At 49.8% G+C, this 26,325-nt stretch overlaps 1 protein-coding gene across 2 annotated transcripts in view; it reads left to right on the forward strand.

Annotated features, from left to right (window-relative positions):
* ACSS2 (acyl-CoA synthetase short chain family member 2) overlaps positions 1-26,325 on the forward strand; it is a 28,256-nt gene continuing 1,931 nt past the window's right edge. Inside the window, exons 1-16 of one of the 2 annotated variants that reach the window (XM_059480907.1) lie at positions 1-164; positions 374-569; positions 15,102-15,193; positions 16,297-16,400; positions 16,681-16,753; positions 17,528-17,603; positions 18,484-18,598; positions 20,081-20,119; positions 21,703-21,840; positions 22,081-22,251; positions 23,040-23,173; positions 23,396-23,528; positions 23,956-24,012; positions 24,289-24,369; positions 25,100-25,208; positions 25,349-25,417. In XM_059480907.1, coding sequence (XP_059336890.1) covers positions 41-164; positions 374-569; positions 15,102-15,193; positions 16,297-16,400; positions 16,681-16,753; positions 17,528-17,603; positions 18,484-18,598; positions 20,081-20,119; positions 21,703-21,840; positions 22,081-22,251; positions 23,040-23,173; positions 23,396-23,528; positions 23,956-24,012; positions 24,289-24,369; positions 25,100-25,208; positions 25,349-25,417 — 1,711 coding nt within the window. In that variant the 5' untranslated portion in view covers positions 1-40. The remainder of the gene's footprint in view (positions 165-373; positions 570-15,101; positions 15,194-16,296; positions 16,401-16,680; positions 16,754-17,527; positions 17,604-18,483; positions 18,599-20,080; positions 20,120-21,702; positions 21,841-22,080; positions 22,252-23,039; positions 23,174-23,395; positions 23,529-23,955; positions 24,013-24,288; positions 24,370-25,099; positions 25,209-25,348; positions 25,418-26,325) is intronic. The other variant, XM_059480908.1, reaches the window with a different exon arrangement.

Genomic DNA, 26,325 nt, shown 5'->3' on the forward strand with positions numbered 1-26,325 from the left:
CTGGGCGGCCCCCGCCCGCGCGCAGCGACGGTGCCTCGCCATGGGGCTGCCGGGGGAGAAGGCCCTTGTCTACCCGCCGCGGCCCGAACTGCTGCCCGCGGCCCACATCCCTTCCCTGTCCCACTACCAGCGCCTGTACCAGCGCTCCGTGGAAGAGCCTCACGGTGAGCGGGGCCGGCGCGGCGGGGCGGCGGCTGCCCGGGCCCTCCGGGGGCTGTGGGGAGCGCGGGGAGCCCCCCGAGAGCCTCCGCCTGTGGGGTGCTCGGGGGTGCCGCGCGTGTCCCCACAGACGTTACCTGCCTTTACCTGCCTCATCCCCCTTCCTTCATCCCTATTTCCCGCTCACGGGCTCCGGTGCCCGTTGCCTTTGCAGAATTCTGGGGGGACATCGCTAAAGAGTTCTACTGGAAGCGTCAGCCCACGGGACCGTTCCTGAAGTACAACTTCGATGTGACCAAGGGGAAGATCTTCATCGAATGGATGAAAGGAGCGACCACCAACATCTGCTACAACGTCCTGGACAGAAATGTCAATGAAAAGAAGCTTGGGGACAAAATTGCTTTTTACTGGTAAGTTTCTGTTTTTATAGTGGTGGAGAGGATGTGTGAATAGCACCTTGAAATGTACAAACAGTGTCAGTTTCTACTGAGGTGAATGAAAACGTAAAACCTGAGCGGGGCTAATCCTTAAATGGGTTCAGCACGTGTTTGCTTGCGGTGTCCTTGGCAAGAGCTGTGCCGGGAAGCTTCTCTGCCCTTCTGGGATGCAGGAGGTGCCCGGCATGGCAGTGAGGAGAGCGCTGACTCCCAGCTCTGCCTCTGCAGCTGCACCTGCTGAGAGCTCCGAGCGCTCAGACTGGAGTGAGGTAGGTGCCACAACCGCCTGGGGAAGGAGGGAGATGTGGATAGAGCAGCAGCCAACATCCGACGGCTAAAAGCTAATGAGCTCCATTATCTCTCGTGTTTATGTTTTGTGGGCTGGCGAGTTTCCACTCCTGTGGCAGAAAGGTTCTGCTAATACCTGAGTGTATATGTAGATTCCTTGAACTTGAATGTGAGGTGCTTTCAGACAGCCTGGCTTCTCTACCTTTGGGATGAAAAGTTACTTTCAGCCTTATCTGAAGTATGTTTCTGTTTGTTTGTTTTTTTTTCACAAGAGTAGTTACTAGTGTTAAAATCCATGTAAAACTTACTTTTCATATTGATGCAAAGTAGGTTTCACTCGTGATATCCAAGCTCCAGAAGTAATGCACTCCTGCTGAACTAACTCAGCTGGCAGCTGTGTCCTCAGACAGAGCTGTGCCTGGCTCTCCTGTGCATTTTGCTGTTTCCCTTGAGCTTGTATTCATGTAACCTGGCTGTGGCTGTATGTGACAGGGCAGAAGCACAATTAGATGTACCCCATGGTAGGCATGCAGTAATTCGTTGGGATATGGTGAGTCCCTTGAGCACAGCAGAGCAGATGGAGAAATCTTACTGTCATTGCAATAAAAATATCAGATAGTCTAAGTGATTTATTGTGCAGCTGAAGGTCCCCCTGAGTCACCTGGTGTAAAGTTGACTGGGGAACCACCCCACTGCTGAAGGGAACATGGTTATAGCAGTGTGGCTCTGACAGTGGCTGTCAAATTGCCTTCACAGAGTTTCTGCAGTTTCTATCCACAGCCCTTTTCCTTCAGTGAAAGAATTACACACGCTGCCTAGTAGTTAATCATATTGATAAGGCACAGGTGAAATGCTGGAAAGTGTTTACTCCCATGCTAGTTAAATAGATTCTATAGCTGGCTCTGGTGTAAAATGACTGCAGCTTCTGAATGAAAACTCCTTTGTAAACTCCTGCAGGTAAAGCTGTAAAGCAAACAAAGCCATTTGGCAGCCAGTGCTGGCCCTGTGCTGCGTTTTGTTGAAGGACTGGGTTCTTCATGCACGTAAATCTTTGTGTGACAGTGAGGTAGCTACTCACAGTTTTAATTTGGGCTTGGTGAACACTTTTCTTGTTAGTTATTCTAGCAGCCTTTGTGGGGTATTTGTGATGCTGAGAAAAGCTTGGGGTGGATATGAAAATGGTGGGTGGCTGTCAGTCATGGTGCTCACAGTGCTAAAAAAATAAAATCTCTTCCTCCTAAGCAGAGAGTCTCCCCTGACTGTTTTGGGACAAACTCTGCTAGTGTGGCTCTGTCACAGGTGACCAGGCACTGCAGTGTGGAGCTGTCAGCCAGGAGTGCTGGTAGGAGCAATGGAAGAGGCACTCTGTGACAAACCTGTGGCACTGAGGACTGGGGAAAGCAGGGCTGAGGGTTGTAACTCATAAAATTACTCCTCTCTAGGCACGTGGTTTTCTTCAAAACAATAATTAATTTCTCTGATCTTGTCCTCTCACATTTTGTGTTGTAACACTCTGGAATGAGCCTGACTCCCTGAAATACTTAAGACTTATCATATTGTATGAAAGGTCAAAAAAGAAATTAAAGCCTCTGAAAGGTGAAGAGTTTTCTTTTTATTTTTAAACCCCTGAGCCACTAGATTGCGCCTAAGAAAGTCTGTAGCCTACTAGATGGGAGAGGTGCTGAACTTATACCAAGGTTTGCTTGACTGCCCAGCTCTGAGAGCTCTGAAAAGATACAGAACCATGGTCTTTGCTTTCAGAGAGGAGGAGATTAGGGTAAAGCTTGGAGCATTGCTGAGTGTCTCTGAGAAGCAACATGTCCTTACAAAATTCAGAACTGCTGCCTGTGGCTGTCTCCAGTCCTGCTTGGATGGGAAGGAGCAAGCAGCTCATCTGGGTTGGTTAGGGCCAAGCTGCACTAAAGGTTCCTGCACCATCAGCAGTCCAGGACTGCCCAAATTGGCTCCACTCAGAGGGTGGAATCCCAAGCCACATGGAATTGCGTTTGCAGCACAAAGAGCAGCACATGGCATTGCCTAATGCTGCAGAACTTGTACATAGGTAGTGTTTGCTGTTGTGGTGTCCTCCTCATAGGACCATGCAGTTCCAAATGGCCATCCTGAGGTGGTAGGAAACATGGATTTTTCCCTGTTTTCTCTAGGATATCTCTGGCTGCTTGTGAACGTTACAAATATTTCTGGTTTCTTGGCTTCTGATTCCTCTTTCTCTGCTTAGTATTGCTGATGTGGCCTAAAAAAAGGAACAGAAGCTCCAGGAAATGCTTCTGATAAAGTGCTGCTCTCAAAAGTGAAATCTCATAATGGTGTGTAAAGGCTGAGGTCAGTAGCAGTGGTTGCTGTGCAGGTGGGTACCTGCGGTGGGCTTTGCAGGGGAGACAGGCTGGAGCAGTCACTGGGACATTAAGGGGACTTGCAGCAGTGCTGAGGACTTTGTGAGGGGTGGTTAATTAGGGCAGGGGCACAGTATTCCTTCACCCTGCTGTAGACATGCCTAAGTCACTTGGACAGCCCTTAGTTCTGTGCTGAAGTGTCTGTTAATAATCTCATACAAACTTCAGCCTGGGCAGCCTATAGAGGTAAAAATACGACCATGAGGGAATTAAAAAAAAAAAAATGCCACCTATTGCAAAACTTTCTAATTAGACCCTGGGATGTGAAGGTATTTGGATGAGACCTGTTTTATGTGTAACCTGTGCCTCTGTTTCTCAAACCAGTTATCCCAGCTGTTGGTAGTGCCTGGTGGGACCAGGGGCAGAGGCAGGAGGTAAAACTTTGTTTTTAGAGTCCCTCTAACCAAGGAGATGGGGCTTGGCCAGTGCTCCTGGCTTCTGCCATCTCTGGGAGAATGTATTCACCTTCTGCTTTTATTTTTATTGGCATATGACATTGTACATCTAGAAAGGAGCAATAAAGATAGTAAAGGCTGCCAGAGCTTATTGGAACTTTGTTTAACAAAATAATAAGTGCCTATGGTTCCTCTTCTGGGCCTAGAACAAACAGGACATGCAAATATAGAATTAGGAGGTGTGGTTTGTTTGGTTTGGGTTTCTTTATATGATTTGACTTTAAAATGTAATCATAGATTTAGGGCCTTGTAGCCTTGAGGTTTCTTCCTATAAATATTTCTATAAGAAAAAACCAAACAACTATGAGAGCATGTTTAAAAAAAATAATAAAATATACAAACCAGCCTCACACATCTGTTATATGCACAGATGCTGGCTCTTAACATCCAGCCTTTCTTAGGGCTTCTACATGATGCTTCTACATTGGCTCTGCTGCTCCCACTGGCTCCAGGATTTTGGATCATCCTGTGTCAAACTGACCATTCAATTCTTTGGTAACTTCCTGGATGACTTGTTACCCTTCCAGTGATGCAGCCTCTTTAAATGCTCTTCTGGTGATCAGAGCACCAGAGATGAGAGATTGTTGGTTTTGGCAGATATTAATTATTTTAGAAGCATTGCTGAACACTACAGTTCTGTGCTTCTGGAAATCAGGCACATTATGTGCACCTAAAACAGGTAATAAATTACATTGAATATATTAGTATTTTATGAAGCTGTAAATCTCGTACCTTCTTCAAGGGCAATGACAGTTGTAGATTCCATCACAGAAAGTGTAGCTCTTTTCTGGTGGGCTTTGAAATCTGCCAGTGTGGGAGAGGGTGACAAAACTGGGAGTTTCAGACAGCATTTCTCATCCCTCCAAAAGGGAATATCCCTGCATCGTGGGGATGACTGAGCTGTGTGGGTAGTGCAGGAGTGGGGGGAGCATCAATAGAAACATGGGATATTAAAACAGGGAGTAGTGTAGTACCTCAGGCATGTCAAGGCATGTGCTTTCCTGGCTTCTTTGAAATTTTTCATCTCCCAGATCTGGGCAGTCACCAAGCAGCATGGTGTGGTAGTGCAAGCAGCCCCTGTGTTTGGACACTCATTTATGAAGTACAGGCTGGGACAGGAGGGACTCACAGCTTCTCCCCAGGTGTAGCTCCCTGACCTCTCTCCATAGGTGGATGGAGTCTCTAGGTTTGGCTGTGGCTGTTTGGAGCAAGGTCATGATGGGTTTAAAATTAACTGATTTCATGTAACTGCTCTGAATTCCCTGCTCTAGGGTGCAGATGAGATACAAAGATGATGCTGCTCCAGGGCAGCATGGTTATGCTGCTTAAGGGTTTGAGGTTGTCCCTTTGGCCTGAGGGGCAGGAAAACACAGGGATTGTGATCTAAAACTTGTAACCAAGGGCTCTCTGTGTGTGTGCTGAGACCCATTTTCCCCTGTCATATCTTGAGGTTCTTCTGTCCTAAGTGTTTCTGTTGTACTTTATGTGCTACATCCTCCATTCTGTTCATTACTAGTGGAATCTCCAGGGTAGTTCCCAGGTGAGTGGTTGTGTCAAAGGGATAAGATAAATATCTGAGAACAGCAAACTGCCTCCTTCAGGCACATGTGGGGTGTACTTTCCTGGATGCTGTGAGTCAGCAGATTGAGCACCTTGGTGCTCAGGCACTTGGCATGCTCAGAGTCCCTGGAAGTTGTTTTTCCATTGCAAGGAGCAACTTGAAAGCAGAACTTGACTCATCCCTGTCAGGTACAGTAGCTGGTTTGCAGGGAGATGCAGGGAGGGGTGATAAGTTTGATGTTTTGGAGATCTCAAGCCCCATTCCTGCTTTGCAGAGCCTCTTGCATCCCAGGATGCCAGGCAGGGCAGGAGCAGGGAGCTGCCAATGCTCTCAGTCTCTGTTCTGCTGTTTTCTGCAGTGCAGGGAAGGAAAGGGACAGATATTAAAGCTTGGTGACACTTGATTACCCAGTGCCTGTGTGGTCTCCTGTGGTTTGCCCATTCAGAAGCACCCCTGGACGTGTGCCTCCATGGGAGGGCATTCCACATTATTGAAGATATCCTCTGGAAGTAGTTTTTACTGAGCTCAAATACCACGTAATCCTGCTCCTGGAGACAGAGTGGGATTTTTCTTCTCTGTAGAGTCAAATCTGTTAAGAGAGAAGGCACTCAGGTAGCACTTGGGTGGTTGCTCCATGGCAAAGCAGTGAGGACAGGGATTGTTTAATCTCTCGTGCCTGGGAGAGCAGCTCAGCTGCCTTGAATCAGGGGAGCAGCTTTCATTTGAGTTCTGTTGGATCTGTTTCTTTCCAGCCTTTTGCTCAGAAACCTTTGCTAGCTGCTTCTGGCAGGGATACAGCATCCATCCATATAAATCCAAGGGATTATCCAGGAAGTATTGGACCAGATAAACAAGTGGGATGTCCATAAGTGCCCAGGATTAAATGGCATGTGCCCCAGATAGGGGCAGGAACTTGAATGTGGAATTGCAGAGCTGCTGGCCAGGGTATACTGGTGGTATTTACAAAAGGCTGCAGTGCCAAGGGCTGGGAGGTTGCCAGTCCCCCTTAACCCAGAGAGGGCAATGGAGAGGGTCCTGGGAACCAGTAAATCTGACTTGTATCCCTGGGGGTGCAGTGGAACAGGGTCACTGGGAGAGGTGGTGGAGCTGCTGGCAGACTGCCGGAGCACAAGGCCGGTGGCACTGAGCATGCAGAGATGGCTCTTTTCACACCTTCTTCAGGAGGTTTCCCACAAAAAATTGTTCAGGAAAGTAGTTCAAGTGTGCCTGGAAGAACAATGTTTTTATGGAGCTGCTTTAGCCTTGCCCTTTGCTTCCTCACTTTCAGTGGACACTCTTCAGGGTCAGCAGCAGGACTGCCAGGGGCAGTGCTGAAACAGAATTGCTGGTGGTGGCCAGGCTGACGTGCTCCAGAAACAGCACCTCCTGCTGCTGTTGCACCTGGAGGCCAAACACCAGCCATGGTTCTGACCTAACATGGTCCTTTAGTTTAGTCTGAGAGGCTCTTGGCTGAGCTGCTGTGAGCACAAGTGCAATGCTGCTGTGTAAATGACACCAGTGACAATTTTTATGTTCTTATTTAGTACTTTTTCCTCATCCTCCTCACTGCTCTGACAGCTCTCTAGATACAGCATGAGGGATTTAATAATTTGTGCTGAACCTAGAGCCCTACCTGAAAAAGTTGGTTTTGTGCAATGCTGTCTTTCTGCATGGTTCTGGGGGTGTGGTTGTTAAAATAACTACCTGGGCAGTATGAGGGGTGGGTGTGCACAGAAAATGGCACCTGGATTTTCTCATGTCTGTGAAACTTTTGTCTCATTCTGCTGGCAGCTGTTACAAACAACTGGATATGTTTTAAAACTACTGGGTTGCTTTAGGGAAGAGCAGTGTGGTTGTGCAGTGATGGCATATTACAAATATTGGCTGGAGATTTGAAACTTGCAGTGGATAAATGGAGTTCATGGACAGAGAGGATGGTGAACTTCTGTATGGATTCAGGACACGGAAGATCAGAGCCTTCAGTTTGCTCATTGGACTAGAAAACCTGATTATTTTAGCTGTGTGAATGGCTTGTGTGTTCTCCCTTGGCACCCTGAATGGAGCAGCAGTGACAAGGACTCCAGCTACACGTGGGTGAGACTTGCTCCAAGTAGGGGACAAAATGCTTAGGCTTTGCCAACAGAGGTGTGAGTGGGTGCTCGTTCAAAGCATGGCATTTTCTGGTGGGTTGCTGCACTTGCTGTGCCTGGGGGACTCTGTGCCCAGAGCTCCTGGGCTGAAGTGTTGATGGGCAGTGGTTTCACAAGAGCTCTCACCTCCCCCCTTTTGGGGCAGGGTTTCAGTTCTCTGTTTGCATTTCTGCACATCACTTGGAAATGTCGTAATGAGGTGCGGTAAGAAATTGTGAGCGCTGGCAGTTTGCCATTAATACATTTTCATAGATATCACCTCCCTTGTTCAGGGGAATCCCTCAAGGAAGTTGAGGGCCTTCCTGTTTGTTTTGTCACACCTAGCTACCTGATAGTGCCCAGAGAAACTGTGGCTGTCTCATTCCTGAGGTCAAGGCCAGGTTGGACAGAGCTTGTAGCAACCTGGTCTAGTGGCAGGTGTCCATGCCCATGGAACCAGATTGTCTTTAAGGTCTCTTCCAACCCAGACCATTCATTTTATGATTCATTCTGTGATAATGAAGCATGATTTCCATTCCTGTTGCCACTGACCATCTTCTAGATGACATTCCAACAGGTGACACCTGGCCTCCACCTCTGGAGATTTATGATGCGTGGAATTGAAATGTCCACCAAAAATCTGATTACAAGCTTAATTCCTCCTGTGCCCTTCATGGATATTGTTTGAACCTCCATTGAAATTGCCTTGCCTGGCTTTCTTTGTTTCTAGAAGCTCTACAAAATCTGGCAGAATGTTCCCACCAGGGATGCATCTATTTCCCAAAATGGGGCATTTCCCAGCGGCAGACGGCTTGTTGATTATTTTACCTACAGAAGCTTCATCCAGGGTGTGTTCAACAGCCCAAGTGTAAATTGTTTAAACAAGCAGTCAGCTGTTTTGTACTGAATATAAGCCCTACTCCCACTGGACTGGTAAAAATAGTCCATGCTCATTTGAAAACTCAACTGATGGTAAACATCTAAAATGTTTCCCCTACTGTCAAACTCACATATTCTTCTGCAGCATTCAGTGGTTTTGGCTGATAGGGTTACAAGTGCTGGCTGAGGGCAGCCAAACTCTGATGTGCTGGGTCAGTCTTGCACATGATCTCTGTTGCAACGCTATATGATTGTTTTGTTTTTAAAAAAGTAATTAAAATTTGCTTGAAAAAACCTCTCCCCTAAATAAAATAGGCAAAAAGCTGTTGTTTTTCTCCACTGGTTGTTTTCTTGTGTTTTAAAGTACTTCAGAAAGTAAGAGTTAATGCTTTTCTTCTTGACTTGGTGGTTACTTGGTATCAAGCAAGTAGGAAAATTATGAAGCCACAGAGAGCAAATTCTCCTTGCTGAGCCCATCAGCACAGAGGGGCTGCTGACACCATCGCCAGGGTATTTACATGTGGTCTGTATGACTTGTAAAATGACTTATCTTGTCAAATGAGTCAGGGTGAAAGTACATTTCCCTTGAAGAGGGATTTCCTGGCTGCTGTTGATCCTGTGTTCCCCAAAACTCTTCCCTGGGGTGTTCTGGCTCTCAGGTGTGAGCACAGAGTGTATAAATCCCATGGCATTGAGTTCACCTGCCCATGTTGGCTGATGAACCAGCAGCACCGGGAGGTGTTGGTTCCTTTAGAGATGTCTGAGCATCCCACTGCCTAAAGGAAGGGGCTTGAAGTAGATTTTAGGGCATAGCCTGGCGTGAGTGGGATAACTGGAGGGAATTTTGGCAGGTTGATAAATAAGGAGTGGTTTTGGAGCAGTGTCCACCTCTGTCTGGGTTCTGTGGTGTAGGATCACTCAGGGTATGGCAGAGAGAACAGTGGTTGGGCTGCACAAGATAAATATTATTTCTTTAGATGCATCTGGTATTTGTTCAGCTTCTGAAAGGCTGCAGATACAAAGAGCAGCTGGGTATGTATTTAATGAGAAGGAAGGACAGAAAGATGGATGTGGTTTTCCTATGGGACAGTAACAGCTATGCAGGGTGTTGGGTGTTTGCTTTGTAGGGTATGTGTCCATATAGCTGTTTTTAAAGGTGAGTAAAGGATTGATTCCTTGATTGAAGAGCAAATGGTGACCCAGTATCCCTGTGGAAATAAGCTCCATTTTGGCTGTTCTGTAAAATACATAGTGCCTGTTTTGGAGTCAGTTGGGCTGAAGGGATTGAACGCAGAACATTGTTCCCTGTAGAGCACAGGGCTCCTGCTTTGACACAGCTGATTTGAGTTTCATAACAGCAACAGGAGCCTGTTCATGCTAGATACATGATCAACTTTAAGTTGGGATGGTTTGGCTCAGAGATGGATTTGAGAGCAGAGCTTGGTTAGGCCCTACCTAAGCATGTGGGGGACACTGGAGGGGAAAACTGATGGATGGTTCTAATGCAGTGGTCAGAGTCAGCTGTGTGGATTTAGGAAGTGATGGCATTAAACTGGTAAGATTCTTCTTTTCCCTGGGCTTTCTGTACCCAGGTTTTCTCAACAATGTTCTCTCAGTGCTGCCAGATATTTCTGAACACACTGAGAAAACCTTTTCACCAGCCCCTCCCAAGCTGAGCTCTGTCATTACGCAACTTCTTCTTTCTTGCTCCGTGGTGTGATGCAAGAGGATTTAAGCCTGGTGATGGTGGGGTTGAGCTTTCTGGTAAACCTGCTGCTCAGGGAACCTCAGGCTTCCCAGAACTCCTTTGGGAATTCTGCATTACTGCAATGGGAGATGGTGACGTTAAGCATGGGCAGGGCTGGGCAGTCTGCTGCGTTATTATGAAATGTTCTCATGGAGGTTTTTTTGCAGACCTGCTGCAGACCCATCTGTTTGTGCAGTTAAGAGCATTTCCATATTGAACAATCCATGCAAATACCGTAATTTTTTTCCTGATGAAAGGGTGTCTTTTTCTGATTATCTTGCACAGCTGCTCTCCCCAAACTTCATGTTTCAATGTTCACCTTCATGTTTCTATTTTCTCAAAAACAGATTTTAAAGGCTGTCTTTACTCGAGTGCCATTCCTCTCTCAAATGACATAAGCAAGGCTGCGGCGTAGGGAGAAAAATCCTATTTATTTTTCAGTTTTGCCTGCTGTTGCTCCTGAGAAACCAAGATGTGTCCAGGCAGAGCCTTTTCAGGCAGCAGTTTTTGGGGCTGTCCTAGGAACAGCTGTGGCAGGAGGTGTGTGAGCAGCTGACACCACGGTGGCCGAGCACGCTGGGGGCTCTCGCTGCCCATGCAGCTCACACGTGAGCACATTCCCCACATGGCAGCAGCCTGGCTGGCCCAGCTCTGCCTGGCATTTTGGCTGCTCTAATTCTGGATGTGGAACGGATCAGGAAGCCCAAGAGCCCTCCTGGCTGCCCCTGGTGACCTTGCACGTGAAGAGCTGTCACCACAGCAGGAAAATTCCTTCCTTTGCCCTGTACCCTGCTCTGGGGACAGGCTGTTGGTGAAGCAGGAGCTGGAGATCTCTCATGATGCATTTGGTTCCATGTTTAGAAGGGATTTTGGGCTCTGAGCATGTTTTAGCTTAGATGGCAACAGAGATGTTCTAGGGCAGACATTCCCACAGTCCCCATCTCTGCTCTGCTGGAGTCACAGAATCACACAAATAACCACATTGGAAAAGACCTTTGAGATCATTGAGCCTCTCTGTGGTTCCCCACTGTGTGAATTGTTCCTGTGACATGGCATCATCTGATAAAGGTTTCTTTCCCTCTTACAACACCTTTTCCAAACTGGGAATCAGTGTTTTCTTAAGGGTGCTTTCCAGTTGGTAAAATGCAGAACCTTTGTCCTGTATTAAGAAAAATTGCTCTGTGGCCTGCCATCAATCTCTGCCAGTCAGAAAATGAGACCTGGTAGCTTTGAGATGATTTGCTGTGCTCTGAAAATTTATCTTTCAGGTGCCTTCCACCTGTGCTTGCTGACTTTGGGTTGCTGCTTTTACTCAGTCACAGAATGGTTTGGGTTGGAAGGGACGTTAAAGCTCATCTAGTTCTACCCCCTGCTATGGGCTGGGACATCTTCCACCATCCCAGGTTGCTCCAAGCCCTGTCCAGCCTGGCCTTGGGCACTGCCAGGGTTCCAGGGGCAGCCGCATCTTCTCTGGGCACCCTGTGCCAGGGCCTCAGCACCCTCACAGGGAAGAATTTCTTCCTTATGTATTCCATATGGCCAAACTTGTCTTTTTCCAGCTGAGAATTCACACAACATGCAATATGTAAAACACAGGCTTCTCAAGTGCTAAAAATCTCAAATGCATTCCTGCCATGAGCCAGATGATACTGTAAAATTTTGGATTACAGTTGCTAAATGTAGGACTTGGTTTGAAGATGAAAAAAATGTCAGACTCACTATGCTTCACCATGTATTTAATCTAATGATGTATCTGGGATGTTTGGGGAGCTGAGAATTGGATTTTCCTTTCAGAAGAAGCCTTGCTGTTAGAGCACAGATTGCACATGAACAGTCACAGCAGCGCTGCTGCCACCTATTTTCACCAATAGATCTTAAAAAAAATATGTATTTGGGGAGTGTTGGATTTGGTGGGGTTAGAACTGTGGAGGTGAGTTCTGCAGCACTGTTTTTAGAAGAGTGAGGTTTACTTTTGCAGTTTTATTTCTTTTTCAGTTGAATTTGGACAAGGGAGCCCATGTGAGACACTCAGGGCTGACAGCTCTTACTGATGTCAGAAGGGCATTGTTGGGAAGGTGCTGCTGGCAGAAGATGGATGCCGTGAGTTTATAGGCTCGTTTTGATGCAGGGAGCATTCAATAGCTTGCAAGTGGGTATTCCTTTAAATGCCTTGTCTAAAATCCATCTTTCACTGGGCTTTTGTGCCAGAGCAGAGTCCTGAGCAGCCTGAGTGCTGCTGTAGCCCACTGAGTACAGCTGTGGGCACTCCAGACTATTTTCAGAGGCTTGGATACGTAAAACAATTGCCTGCTCTTGGGAGACTGCTCGAGGCCTTGACTGGAGATGCATTGAAAGGAGGCATCTTGTCCTGTAGAAACAAGGACATGGTTTGTTTCCCATTGAACAAAAGCTCTTCTTAAAATCTGAAGCCTGAGGTTTGCCCTGCTAGTGGTTGGGGAGCTGTTTTACAGTCACACAAATGGATGGAAAGGATTTTGAAAAACCCCAGAAAATCCTTGTGAAAGTTTAACTTCTCTTTGAGTCTGCTCTGTGCTTTTCCTGCAGTGCCTTATGCAAGAGGCCTTAGGACTAGCCTGGGTGCATTCTTTGGCCTGAATGCCCCTCCAAAATGCTGCCAAGGAGGAGGACCTGGCGTGTTTGGGATGTGCCTCTCTTGTGCAGGGAGAGCAGGAACGTCCCAGCAGTGCCTCGTGCTGGGTGGCTCAGGGCAGCTCTGTGTCCCTCATGGGCACCTTGTGCAGGGCAGTTCCCCTGAGAACCACAGCTTGGCTGACCTGGCTGCCTCTTCCCTTGGCTGCTCAGCCCCCAAATAGCACACTGGGCAGCCTGTGATAGTCTTTCCTCCCAATGTGTTCCTCTCTTAGTAAAGGCTGTAATTTTCTTTCCTGGGCCGGAGCATGGACAAAGGGACATCCTTCCTCCTGCCCTGTTTGTTGAGCTGGGGGCTGCTTGCACAGGGCCTGCCTGTGGTGCCCAGCAGACCCCAGTGACTTTCAGGTGAGGGATTAGTGGGCTGGGATGCTCCAGCTTGCATTTGGAAGCATTATAATTGCCTTTTAAGAGCTATTCCATAGCAAGGCTCGTGGCTGAGGGGAGAGCTGCACACACAGTGATGCTGTATATCTGGACACAAACAGGTTTGCACAGCACCAGCCTTGATGTAGGTGCACAAAGGAAAAGCTGGATGGTGAGGGAAGGCAGTCAGTGTGCAGCCAGACACAGCAGAGGCAGATGCTGTTCCTGTGAGCCAGATCAATTACAGCTGCTCAGCCCAGCACTGGAATCAGCTCTTGCATCTTTGACCTCAAGTTACAGAATGAAAAAGGGAAACTGATTTCCTGGTTTCCTTTTCCTAGCTGAGAGTCTTGCTGTAAGGACCTTGACTAACAGTTCCACGTCATTTAGCTCAAAGTGGTGCTTCTGGCTGTGATGGGAAAAGGTGAGGAAAGTGCTGGGATGTCAAGGTTGAGCTGCCTGCCTTGGACACTGGTTCACATTCCCACACTTTACTTTAGCTTTGTATTGTTCTGTTTCTCCCCTTTGCTCTTAGAAGGGGCCAAACTTGCATAAAATATCAAGCAGGGAATCACCCTTCCAGCAACCAGTGGTGGGAAGATTCCTGTCAGTTCTGTGTCAGTGCAGGTATCCATGGTTCCAGTTGCTACAGAGCACTGTGGAAGCCAGGAGTGTAACTGGGTATCAAGAGGGATAAGGCAAGTTTGTAAGCAGCAGCTGCACAAATGATGATCCAGGTGTAGACCCCAGTTTTGTAACTCCTGTTCTACATGGGGCAGGAGCAGAGCTTGTATCAGTGAGGCTCTCCCAGTTCCTGTGGTTTCTCCACCAGGACCATGTCTGCCATTGGAGCATGTGGTCACAGGTGTGAATGACATGATTTACAGTACTATTTGGGAAATTCGGGTGTTGCTTTATGCATTTCTGCATCCCAGAAGCCTTCCTGCAGTTTGTATTGCTGGGAGAAGTGGTTTTGCTAGAATTCCATACTTAGTTTTGGAGTGCTCTGTTTGACATGTTGAAGTGGTGTAATTTCTGTTTCAGAGCTAGGCAGAGCCTGGCTGCAATCCTGAGGGAGCACATGGCATGGAAGTGCTTCCTGGCCTCTCCCCAGCACCAGTGGTGCTTTTCATTTGGCTGCACACACTGAGGGGACACTTTTGCAGAAGCACTGGCAGCTGAGAGTGATGTGATACCCCTGTTCATCTATGGATCACTGGGGTTTCTGTGCTGGCTGCCTTGGAGAGACCTGCAAAGTGTCTGTGTCCTTCCAGAGTGTAGGAGACTGCTGTTGCTCAACTGTGAAGTCATGCCAAGTTCTTTTTGAATCTCCTGATACTTTGGGAGTGCCACCTGATTTACATGGCTGAAGTGTTGAGTCACATTAAAATTTCACTTCAGTAGCAAATCATTTCCCCGGGGATGTGACATTCCTGTCCCTTGGCTTGCCTTCCCATCAGAGCCTGGGCTGCAGGAGCTTAGAGTTGGTTCACAGAGGAGCACAGGGAGAATAGGGCAGAGCAGGTGTTGCACTGAACACACATACATGGGTGTATTTATATATGACCTTGGAAAACAAGACAGGCCTTGGCATCCCATCACAGCCCATCAGATGTCAGGTATTTGGGGGCTGTGTTTCATACCAAGATATCTGCAGGCATGAGCACCCGGGAGAGAGAGCCATGCCATAAATCCCAGAGTGCTCCTGAGCCTGTGCACTCTTAGCTTTGGTTCTTTGTTGAGCTTTGGACTCTTCTTGCCTCTCTGAAAGTGCCAGTATTTCCATTTCACACATTCAGTTGCTTTCAGTAGTGATCTTCTCAGGGCTGGGCACTTTGGACTTGATTTTCCTACTATTAGTCCAGAACTGAATTTCTGGAGTTTGGTTACTCTGTGCTCAGAAGGGCAGGGGAGGACATATTTGTTGGCCAGAGCAGTTTTCAGTGTCACCCTTACCTTGTACTGCTGCACAGTAACAAAGATTATCTTGCTTTTCCAGGGAAGGGAATGAACCTGGGGATTCCGCGAAGATCACCTACCGTGAGCTGCTGCACAAAGTGTGCCAGTTTGCCAATGTCCTCCGCAGCCAAGGTACACAGCTGGGGCAGCAGAGCACTGCATACAGGGGAGGCATTTGGCCAAGGGTTTGGAGATTGGGGTCACTGCTTGTGTGGTTGCCAGTCTGTTGAGTAATTTGTTCTGCAATGCACAGATTCATTCCTGGCTCTGTCAGTGAAAACTGATCAGTGCTGGTCATATCAGCTGTACAAGGAAGAAATCAGTGTTTAATGATGCTCTGGGGTTTTCCAACAAGCAGTGGGCTCTGGTTACTTTCCTGCTCCCTTCAGGGAGGCAGATGAGAACATGAATTGTTAGTTATCATCTTTCAAGAGCCATAGTGCTTTGTCAGAACCCAAGAAATTCCCCTGGCTGCCCTGGAGGACTCGAGACCCTGTCAGGGGGCTCAGAAACCTTGGCACAGAGCCCAAGACCCCTGTGCCTTTGACTTAGCCCTTGGAAAAAACAATTACCAACCTTGTATGAAGAATTACAAGTCATGAAAGTTTAAGTAGAATAATAGTGAATTTATCACAGGATGAAAAATAGATTTTTGAGGTTTTTAGAATGAAGGTTCAGGAGGCAAGATGGAAGAATCTGGGGGTGTCCAGCCTTTCTCCTTCTTCTTCTTGACCTCCATCTTCTGCTGTGATGTTGGCACTTTTAGATTAGTTTAGAGTAGAAGCTCACTGTCTAACATAAGTGATAAGTATTAGAAAGAAATTGTAACTATTGTACATGTAGTTTTTAGTATAAAAAGATAACACTGCCTCTGAGGCAGGCAGAGTGCCTTGGACTGTCTTGCTGAACAGACATCGGCTGGACAGGAAAAGAATTTTATAGATAAGATACAATAAACAACCTTGAGACCTAGAAATGAAGAGCTCTGACTCCTTCTTTGACCACCAGGCTGGGAAAAGAGACTTTCTAACCCATCTCGGGGTCACTCTGACCAGCTAGAGATCCTGAGAGTGCTTGAAAGGCAAAACCCATGGCTGCTTCAGCTCTCATTGCAGCTGAAGCTTTATTGTGTGCATATAAATGTAGAATTAAAAGAATTGATTTGTTTCTATATCCTGTTCTTTTGCCATGTACTGTTCATTTTGACAAATGCCATGGTCACTTTCCCTCCATAGGGTTGAAGAAAGGAGACAGGGTTTCCATCTACCTGCCAATGATTGTGGAGCTGGTCGTAGCCATGCTTGCCTGTGCCAGGATTGGAGCTCTGCACTCTATTGTGGTAGGAACAAGCTCTTTGTGCTGCTCTTGGTGCTGAGCTCTGAGGGGAGCAGCTCTTGGTTTTGGGGGAGGAGCTGGAGAGATGAGTGCTGACCATGAGATGGATGGAAGCTCAGTGAAGATGCTGCTGTTGGCCTGCATTAACTGTGCAATGAGCTCCTTCAGCTGTCTCCATCAGTGCCTGGTGGTGAATCATTTACCTTGGGTGAACAGCACAGGAGCTGAGGGGTGTGGGCTGGGTTTCTGTGTCCTTGCTGACTCTGCTGTGTGCTCTCTGGCAGTTTGCAGGTTTCTCTGCTGACTCCCTTTGCGAGCGGATCCTTGACTGCAGTTGCTCCCTCCTCATCACAGCAGGTAAAACACACATCTGAGCAGCTCTCTTCCTGTTGCCTGGCTGAAAGGTCTTTATTTTAAAAGCCTGGAAGTGGGAGAGAGAAAGCCAGTGCCTCAGCTGAGCCTCCCAAAGTGGGTGCAGGGCTGTAGCTGTGCCCAAGTGCTGCTTCCCACTCCACACACTGAGCAGCCCCTCAGTTTGTCCTGTAAAGCTTGATGTCACCAGCTGCTAATAGAATGTTTCCTAACACTTCTCATCCATGTTTCTCCTGCAAATCAGCCAGATGTTTGCAAGATATATCATGAGAGAGGCATAATGTAAGAATTCCCACCTTTCCCACTTTGAAGGACATTTCTGCTGCAGCTCCTGGCTTTTTAAAGCAAAGGATCAAGAGTGTGGCAGTAGCTGCATGTAAGCCCACTGCACTTCCCCAGCTGTTTTCTCCAAAAGTGCAAGGAATAGTGTTTTTATTAATTCCCATGGCATGAAAAGGACCCATTAAACTGCAGTCTATATTCTGGATGCAATGGATTATTTTCCACAGAATATTCCCAAGAGATTTGTCAGGTCAAATTGGGACCTCTCCCAGAGAAGGAATTCCACTGTGTCTTTTGGCATGTGTTTCTCTGTGCTAATAAAAGGGTGCATTAGGAGAGCTTTCCCATCAGCTGTTTGTCTGCTTCCCCTCACTCCAGTGCATGAGTCTGCTCTGCCCTCCTGAAACTGCTTGTTGCTCCAGCTGCCTCAGGCTGCCTTGGCTGGGAAATCCTGACATTTCCCTCAATGTTTTGCAGATGCTTTTTATCGAGGGGACAAGCTGGTCAACTTGAAGCAGATTGCAGACGAAGCCATCCAGAAATGTGCAGACAAGTAAGTTTGGATTCCCTTCTAGAAAAGGGCATTGCTGCCAGAATCTGCTCCTGCACAAGTGGTAGTTGTCATAGGTGGGCAGACTCTGCAGCAGGTCTGACACAAACAGTCATCAGATGTTACAGAAAGGGAAATAATCCTGCTGAGATGCCTTTGCCAAGCTTACAGACACAGCATCTGTGTAGCTTGTGTGAGACTGAACGTGGGTTTGTGTGTTAGATCAAACATGGAAATTCAGGGCAGATAGTCTGCACATTACAAATTCAAACTCTTTAAGAAAATCTAAGTCTTTATGTCTGTAAAAATAGGTACCTGGGAGGACAGAAGTGGTCCTGAAGCTGGGAATTAACTGGTGGAGAATGTGTTGATACCCTGAACAGTGTTGAAGGGAAATAAGATCATTCTGTCAGTGTTCTGTAGGCTGTCTTTTCCCTCAGAAGGGGGCAAACACTTACACCTCTCCTTGATGTATAATCAAGCTTTGGAAGCTTTTCCTCCCTCTGAGGCAGTCAGTCATGCCTAGGGGTTGGAGCAGCCACTAACATCTGGTAGGAGGGGTTGTTCCTGGTCACAGGCAGGCAAATTTGGGATTTGTAAGGAATCTCCACAGCAGTGTCTTGGGAGAGAGACTTGTGGGACCCACAGGAATCACACCTGATAAATCCCCAGTAAACTCAGACTGTTTTTGCTGTCTGAGCTGTTCCTGTGGCTGGTGCCATTGGAAATTCATGGTGTACCTGGAGTTTGCATGGCAGCAAATGCTCCAGCTCAACCAAAGGAGCTCCATGCCCCTGCCCTGCCTCCAGTGCTGCCTGTGAACCCCAGGAAGGGCTGGCTCAGCCCCTGAGCAGCCCAGTGTGACAGCTCCTTCCTTTTACAGGGGATTCTCTTTGAAAAAGTGCATCGTGGTGAAGCACCTGGGCAGGGAGGAGGTAGGAGCGGCTGGGACCTGCAGCAAGTCTCCTCCTCAGAAAAAGCTGTGCCAGGAAGTGCAGGTGTGTTCCTGGTGGCATGAGAGGGGGGTTTATTATCACAGGCCAGAACCAGCAAACTGATCAGTGCAAAACTACCTCAGTGATTCTCTGAACACTCCTGTTCCTGTTTCACCCCTCCTTGCTGATGTTGCCGTGTGAGTGGTTGAAAAATGGTTCCTATTCCTTACTGAGATCCTCTCCCTGCTGCTTCCTTTACCACCCTCACAAGCTGCAAGCTTCCAAAGCCACTAGGGACAAGATGGCCATTTTCCTCTGCCCAGTACAAGGTTTTTCCTTCCTAACCCTTTGTCTCTCTCCCCTGTGTGCAGAGAGTGATGCTGTGCTGCACTGTAGCTGTGACAGTGGCAGCAGGAGAGGACACCCAGGAGATTTGTGCTCATGGCATGAGCTCAGGGCAGCAATCCTCTGCTGAGAGCAGTGCAGGGGCTGTGCAGCTGCCACAGGGACTCTGTCAGCTCTCAGGCTGGAGCTTTCATTTGCAGCTAGAGATGAAAGGATGTGGGCCAGAGGCATGTGGTGAGATGGGAGTGGAGGAAGAGGTGTCCTGCCTGCTGAGCTCCTGAGCAGCCCTGCTGTGCCCAGCCCTTACCTGCTCCAGAGGTTACTTTCAGCTACCCCACTGCTCCAAATCTTGCCATGTTGTCTTCTGTCCCTCTGTGCTGGGTGATTATTTGCACTGAGTTATCCCCAGGCTGCTGCTGGCTCAGAAATGGGTTGTGTTTGGGGAGTATTTGAGCTTTAGACTCTGCTTTCAGGAGGAGTGGTCTGTGCACATCCCTGGAACAAGAAGTCCAGCAGATTCTCTACCTTTGACTTATTTTCCCTTGTTCAGCTGTGTTAATTTTATTGGAGTGTTGCTCTTTGTTTGACAGCCTGGCCGTGTTCCTTGGCCTGCTCTGCCATTTCTCTTGTGAGAGCAGGGTAGATGCAATGAATGGGAAAAGTGGAGCAGACCAGCCTTTCTGTGTGAGGTTTCCCTGGCAAGGTGATTGCAGGGCAGCCTGTCCCTGTGCTGGTTCCAGTAGGTGAGGTGAGCTTTTTGTGCAGAATGTCCTGGGGGAGGCTGGAGGGTGTCTCTTACCCTTTGGCTCTCTTTACTTGTTTCCATATTTTATTAAGGATTTTTTCCTTTGTGGATGCATTTTACTGTTCCATTGGCTTGTGTGAGGCTATTGGATGGTCTGTGGGCTGTGTGCTGGCTCTGTGCCTCTGTTCCCAGGCAGCCATGTGCAGGGGGTCGCCTTGGGGACCTGCCCTGGGGGCAGCTGGTACCCTAGGAAGGTGATGGAAATGGGCAGGCTTGTGCTCAGAGGGCATCTCTTGGCCTGGCCCTGGATCTCTGAGCATTTTCCAGCCTGCCAGCTTGTGATTTTCCAGCCTTTCCAGCATCCAGGCCTGTGGGCTTCCAGCTCCCTTCCTGCAAAGCCCGGTGTGGATACCCCCCTTCCCAGATTTCACACCCTCTTTGTGGATTTTTAACAGGAAAAAAAGACTGAAAGCTCAAAGAGACTCCATCCCAAGGTATTTACACACAGCACTGCCTTCCTCTTTTTGGCACCTCCCTTGTGCTTCCTATGCAGCTCCCCACCTCCCTTAACTGCTGCCCAGCCACACGTGCCCTCCTAACCGTGGTGCAGCAGCTGCATGGCAGTGACAGAGCCCACCCAGCTTGGCAGGGCTGCCCAGGGCCTGGGGGTGAGTGCAGTGCCACCAGTGCTTCAGAAACAGCCACAGAGGTGACCCCTGGGAGTGCAGAGCCACTGGGATGTCACCATCCAGGCCAGGCTTTGGCTCTCTGCCTTTGAGAAGCAGCTCTCACAATGCCCTTCCCTTTGTGGGGAGGCTGGCAGGGGGCACCTGCAGCAAACCTGCATCTCCAGAGCCAGCATCTGATGTCCTGCCTCATCCAAGGAGCTGTGGCTGTGACCCCAGGGCAGGCAGGCACAGACACACAGTGCCATGGTGTGACCTCCTCCCTGGGCACTGGAGGCTGGCTGCTAAATCAGAGAAAACTGCTGGGTAGCCTTGGGCTTGTTTACCTGGTGCCTTGCTGGGAGCTTGCTGGTGGGACAGAATTGTGGAAACTGCTTTGCCAGGTAAACCCAGGAGCCTGAGGTCCGTGAAAGCTTTCCAGGTGTGCTAAACTGTCAAGCAGCTGGTGTCCCCTCCCCACGTGCAGGAGCTGTGGGGTCCCAGTGCCTCCAGATGTCTCATGAACATCTTTGGGGCTGCAGAGAGTCACCATGGGGCTGCTCTCTGTGCACCCCAGCTGAGGGAGCTGTGGTGAGCCTGGCTTTGTGAGGAGGAAATGTGCAGGGCTCTGGGTCAGGTCCTGCCCTCACAGAGATGTGAGAAGTGGAGGTCTGAGCTGAGGCTGGGCTTGTTCCTTGCCCAGCTTTCCCCAGGCTTCTCTGAGGAAAGGTGAGAAGGTCAGGGGAAGTTAAATCTTGCCCTGAGCTGTGCCACTACCCTGGAGAGGTGGGCAGCCAGAACAACCCTCAGGGTGCCCTCTGCCCATCAGCCACAGGCTTGGTGGCTCTGTCACAGCTCTGGCATCTTCAGTCAGCAGTGCTGGATGGCTCTGTGTTGGCGCAGTCACTTCTTAGCTGGGTAGTTATTATCTAAAAACCCAGAGAACAGATATTTTGGAGGGCCTGCAGGGCCAAGCAGTGTGAGCCCACAGTGCTGCTGTTCAACTCAGGCTGTGCTGCCATCAGGGTCCCCACAAGGTGTGCGGGACAGGTGGCTGTGCTTGCTGCTTGGCTGTAGCACTGCAGCACAGGGCAGGAGGAGCCTGGCAGTGGGAACAGCCCAGAGCAGCTGCTGCTGCCACCCACGGGGATTCACCACCATCACCTGTGGTCTGGACACTGCTTCAGACACGGCCTTGCAGCCAGATTGTGTTTAAAGGTTTCCTTGTGGCTGTGAGCTGTCAAAAGGAGCTTTGGGAGTGGGAGCTGCAGCTCTGGTGCATGGTTTGCAGCAGGCTGTGCTGTGAACATCCCCCTCAATGGCCCGTGACGGGGGCAAGGTTTGGGCTGTGCTCCTCATTCCCCCTTTCTTGTTTTTGGACAAGCCTGTTCCCAACCTTGTGCCTTCCTCAGACCCCCTGGAACCCAGCCATAGACACGTGGTGGCATGAGCTGATGTCTGGTGCCAGCACAGAGTGTGAGCCCGAGTGGTGCGACGCCGAGGACGAGCTCTTCATCCTCTACACGAGCGGCTCCACTGGAAAACCCAAGGTGTGCTCCCAGCTCCCTGCACGGGGCAGCCTGAGCCCTGGGGACCCCTCAGCTGGGGGAACTGGTGTGGGGGGTGCTGGGAGGCCCCAGCAGGAAGAGGAGCCACAGAGGTCTCTGAAAAGGGCTGTGCTGGTCATTCCTGCTCAGCTGCTGTTGGAGGCAGCGATGCTCAGCTGGGCCTGGCAGGGTGAGGGTGCTGGTGGGAGCTCACCCTGACATTGCTGTGCCTTCTCCTTGCAGGGTGTGCTGCACACCATGGGTGGATACATGATTTTTGCTGCCACCTCCTTTAAATACGTGTTTGATTACCAACCCGAGGACGTGTACTGGTGCACAGCTGACATTGGATGGATAACAGGCCATTCCTACATCACCTACGGCCCCCTGGCCAACGGGGCCACCGGCGTGTTGGTGAGTGCCCTGTGCCCCTGGCTGCTGTCACTCCAGCAAAAGGGAGGTGGTGGTGCTGAGCTGCACCCCTGCATTGCTCTGTGATGGTGTGTAGGGCTCTGTGAGCAAGGGTGGTGCTCTATGATGACTTCTTGAGGGAGTAATTTTTGTGTGGCCTTTTCAAACTACAGAAATTTTTGTAGTTTTTCAAACTGTTTCAAACTGCTCCCCTGTTTCTTTCCCATAAAAGTACAAGCCTTGTGTACCAATGGAGTCAGTGCTGCTCTGACTTAATGCAAAAACTCAATCAGGGAGTGATGTTTTCCCTGCTGATGCTGATTTGACAACTTGTTGTCTAACTCCTGTGCCTGTATCTCTCTTGGCAGTGTAACAGATCAGGGAGCCAGAGACCTATGCCTAAGAATCCCCAGGGAAATGCAAGCAGGAAAATTACTGTTGTGTTGGGGGAGGCCTTTTGGGAGTTGTTGGTGCTTTGGGTTGTGATTCTGTCTCAGTGTTTGGACCTCTTGCCCTTTGCCACATGGGCAGGGTCAGTTGGGCTGGTGGGACTGTGTCACTGTGGTGGCCACCCAAGTGCCTGTGCTGCAAGGGGGTGTCAGGGGACGTGCCAGGATGAGGGGGGATGCCATCTGCCCAGTGAGGGGGTTCTTGACCCGGGCTGGTTTCACTGTGTACCCCTATAGGGACATGCTGGGGTCCAGCTGCTGTTTGGCTCCTCCTGCTTGGGCAGGTGCTGCAGGTGGGGAGCAGTGAGGAGCAGCTGTGTCACTGCTCTGTCTCCTGCTCAGTTTGAAGGCGTCCCCACCTACCCAGATGTTGGCAGGATGTGGAGCATCGTTGACAAGTACAAGGTGACCAAGTTCTACACAGCACCCACGGCCATCCGGATGCTGATGAAGTACGGCGAGGAGCCTGTCAAAAAGTGAGTGCCAGTCCCAGGAGAAGGAGGATGTTGGCTTTGCACAGCAGATGCCAAAATGACCCAGGTCTTCTCTCCTCCCCTGTGGAAGAGTGCTGAGAAATCTCTGACCTGTACCTGGAAGGTGCATTTTGAGTAGCCCAGGGGTTCCTACAGGCTCTGCTGTGCAGCTGGCTCACAGCTCCATGGCCTGCTGAGCCCCTGCCCGCCCCCTCCTCTCTGCAGGCACAGCAGGAAGTCCCTGAAGGTGCTGGGGACCGTGGGTGAGCCCATCAACCCCGAGGCCTGGCTGTGGTACTACCGTGTGGTGGGAGAGGAGAGGTGCCCCATTGTGGACACCTTCTGGCAGACAGAGACGGTGAGTCCTGCCTGGGTGTCCCTGGCACCTCTCTGTCCCTTGTGCTCCCTGCAGGGCCTCCTTGCAGCTTTCCCTTAGTGGGGTTTGGGTTCTGTGGGGCGTGTTTGTTTGGCCTGCCCAGGAAACTCCTAATGTGCTCCTTCTCTTCCTATCCTGCAACTCAAGCAGGCTCCAAAAGGAGAAACCTTCCTCTCCCAAGGTTCTCTTCCTCACTCTGCTCTGGACAGTACTCTCCTGCCCCTCTTTCTCTCCACCAGCTCCAAGTGTGTGCCCAGATTCCCCATCCACTGCCATATCCTTCCCAGGGCCCATCTCCACACCTGCCCTGAGTAGCCCTGACTGGGATGTGCTGTTTCCAGAGCTGATGGCACAGCTGTGGGATGGGCTGGCACGGCCCAAACTCACTGGTTTTTGTCTCTCTTTTCAGGGAGGCCACATGCTGACACCCCTTCCTGCTGCCACCCCCACGAAGCCAGGCTCTGCCGTGAGTACTCGTGTTCTCCTCCCCAGCAGCCTCAGCAGGGCCCTGGCTGTGCCATGGCTGGGGGGTTGGAGCCTGCCAGGGGCTGGGGGGACAGTGGTGCACATGGGGAGGTGACCACCACCCAAAATCTCAATCCCCATGCAGCCACACTTGTGGGCCCCGTGTACCACAGCTCTCCAAAGCTGCCCTTGCCCTGCCTCCCACTCCCTCTGGTTAATGGGGGTCTAATGCAGGGATTCACCTCCATCTCTCCTTTCTCCCTGGTCCTCATGGCAGACATTCCCCTTTTTTGGTGTGGTCCCTGCCATCCTGAACGACTCGGGGGAAGAGCTGGAAGGAGAAGCAGAAGGTTTCCTGGTAAGGAAGGGCTGATCTTCCCCAGCCTCCCTTTGTCCATTCCCTGTGGCCTCTGGGACATTCCTGCTAGAATACCCACACCTTTTAGCCCAGAGAAGGGGTAGAGTCACCATCCTTGGGAGTGTTCAAAAAACGTGTGGAGGTGGCACTTGAGGACATGGTTTAGTGGTGAATGTGGGTGATGGTTGGACATTTCCAGCTTTAAAAAATAATGTGGTAAGGAAGGGCTGATCTTCCCCAGCCTCCCTTTGTCCATTCCCTGTGGCCTCTGGGACATTCCTGCTAGAATAACCACATCTTTTGGCCCAGGAAAGGGGTAGAGTCACCATCCCTGGAAGTGTTCAAAAAATGTGTGGAGGTGGCACTTGAGGACATGGTGAATGTGGGTGATGGTTGGACATTTCCAACCTTAAAAAATTTGTGATTCTGCCTCCACTAATCCTGGTCCACATACCCTTGGGTGGTGGGAACTCCCTCCAAGGCCAGAACTATGGGAGCTTTTCCAGCTGATCACTAAATGCACTTGCACATGTGGGCAAGACAGCAGCATGGGAACAACAGCTCAGCCAAGCTCCTTCCCCCTGCCAAAGCTGGTGGGACTTTCCCAGTGGATCAGCACTGGCAGCAAGTGTCCGAGTGCTGTTTATGGCTGTCTGACATCTCTCTCCCTGTGGTGCCAGCCTGGGTTGTTGCTTTGGCTCTCACTGCCCAGCTGTGTGTCTCACCCCAGGTGTTCAAGCAACCCTGGCCAGGGATCATGCGCACGGTCTACGGGAAGCACCAGCAGTTTGAAACCATTTACTTCCAGAAGTTCCCTGGCTACTACTTGACAGGAGATGGTAAGGGGCTCCAGGCTGCTGTGGTCACAGGGGCCTGGGGACAGCAGGGAGAATCTTGCCCTGTCCTGCCCTCAGAATCCCTTATCAATTGCTCTGAGGGCTGGCACTGCTGCCTCACACTCATTTCTGGCTATTTTTAGGTTGCAGAAGAGATAAAGATGGTTATTACTGGATCACAGGGCGAATTGATGACATGTTGAATGTTTCTGGTAAGAAGGAGTTTTGTCTTCAGTAGGGACCAATGTGCTTTGTGACACCTTGCTTTGTGACACTTCTACATCCATTTCAAAAGCCCCCTGCTCTAAGGGGATGGTTCTGCACCTGTAATTCTGCTTGTCCAACTTGTCCTCAAGGTGGATCCAGTTTCTGGCTCAGGGTTATTTCAGGGACACACAAACCTGTGACTTGGTGACTTTCTGCACCGTTTTCCCTGGAGACAAAGCCTTGGAAGGAAGGAACCTTCTGTAACCAGCCAGGGCACCTCTGCTGCAGGATTTAGGGCCACAGGGAATTCACAGAGTTTGGGCAGGACCATAAAGGTTGCTAATCCAACCTGCTGCTCCATGAAGGGCTCACCTCAAGGCTGGATCAGGCTGCTCAGAGCTCTGAAGATTCTCCCACCTCTCTTAACTGAGTCTTTGAGATTCACTTGCTTCTCAGCCCATAATTTTCCATGTACTCTATTTAATACCTCCCTCCCTCCTTTCCTGGAGCCTGTATCCTTCAGGGGTGTCCTGCTGGCTCTGAGGTGCTGCTTTACTTGCCCCTGGATCAAATTAGATCCTTTCACCTGACCAGCAGTGCTTGATTCTCCACCAGCTGATCATTCTGGGAGTTGACCACTTTGCTGTGGCTTTCTGTGACAGCAGTGCTGGAGTGGAAGGTCAGAGCACAGGTACAGGAGCAGAGGTGTGCAGGACTGAGTTGTGCCCCTGTCCCAAGATCTGGAGAGTCACTGCCCCTCCCCACAGCACTGGGCTGGAGCCTGGACTCTGCAGATCCAACCTCTTCCTCTGCACTTCCTGGCTGACCATGTGGGCAGCTCTCCTTGCCAAATCCAGCTCCTCCTCAGCCTGTGCCTTGGAAAGGCATCACTGTGAACTGTTCATGATCTGTT

This window comes from Ammospiza nelsoni, chromosome 12 (genome assembly GCF_027579445.1).
Source record: "Ammospiza nelsoni isolate bAmmNel1 chromosome 12, bAmmNel1.pri, whole genome shotgun sequence".
NCBI lineage: Eukaryota > Metazoa > Chordata > Aves > Passeriformes > Passerellidae > Ammospiza > Ammospiza nelsoni.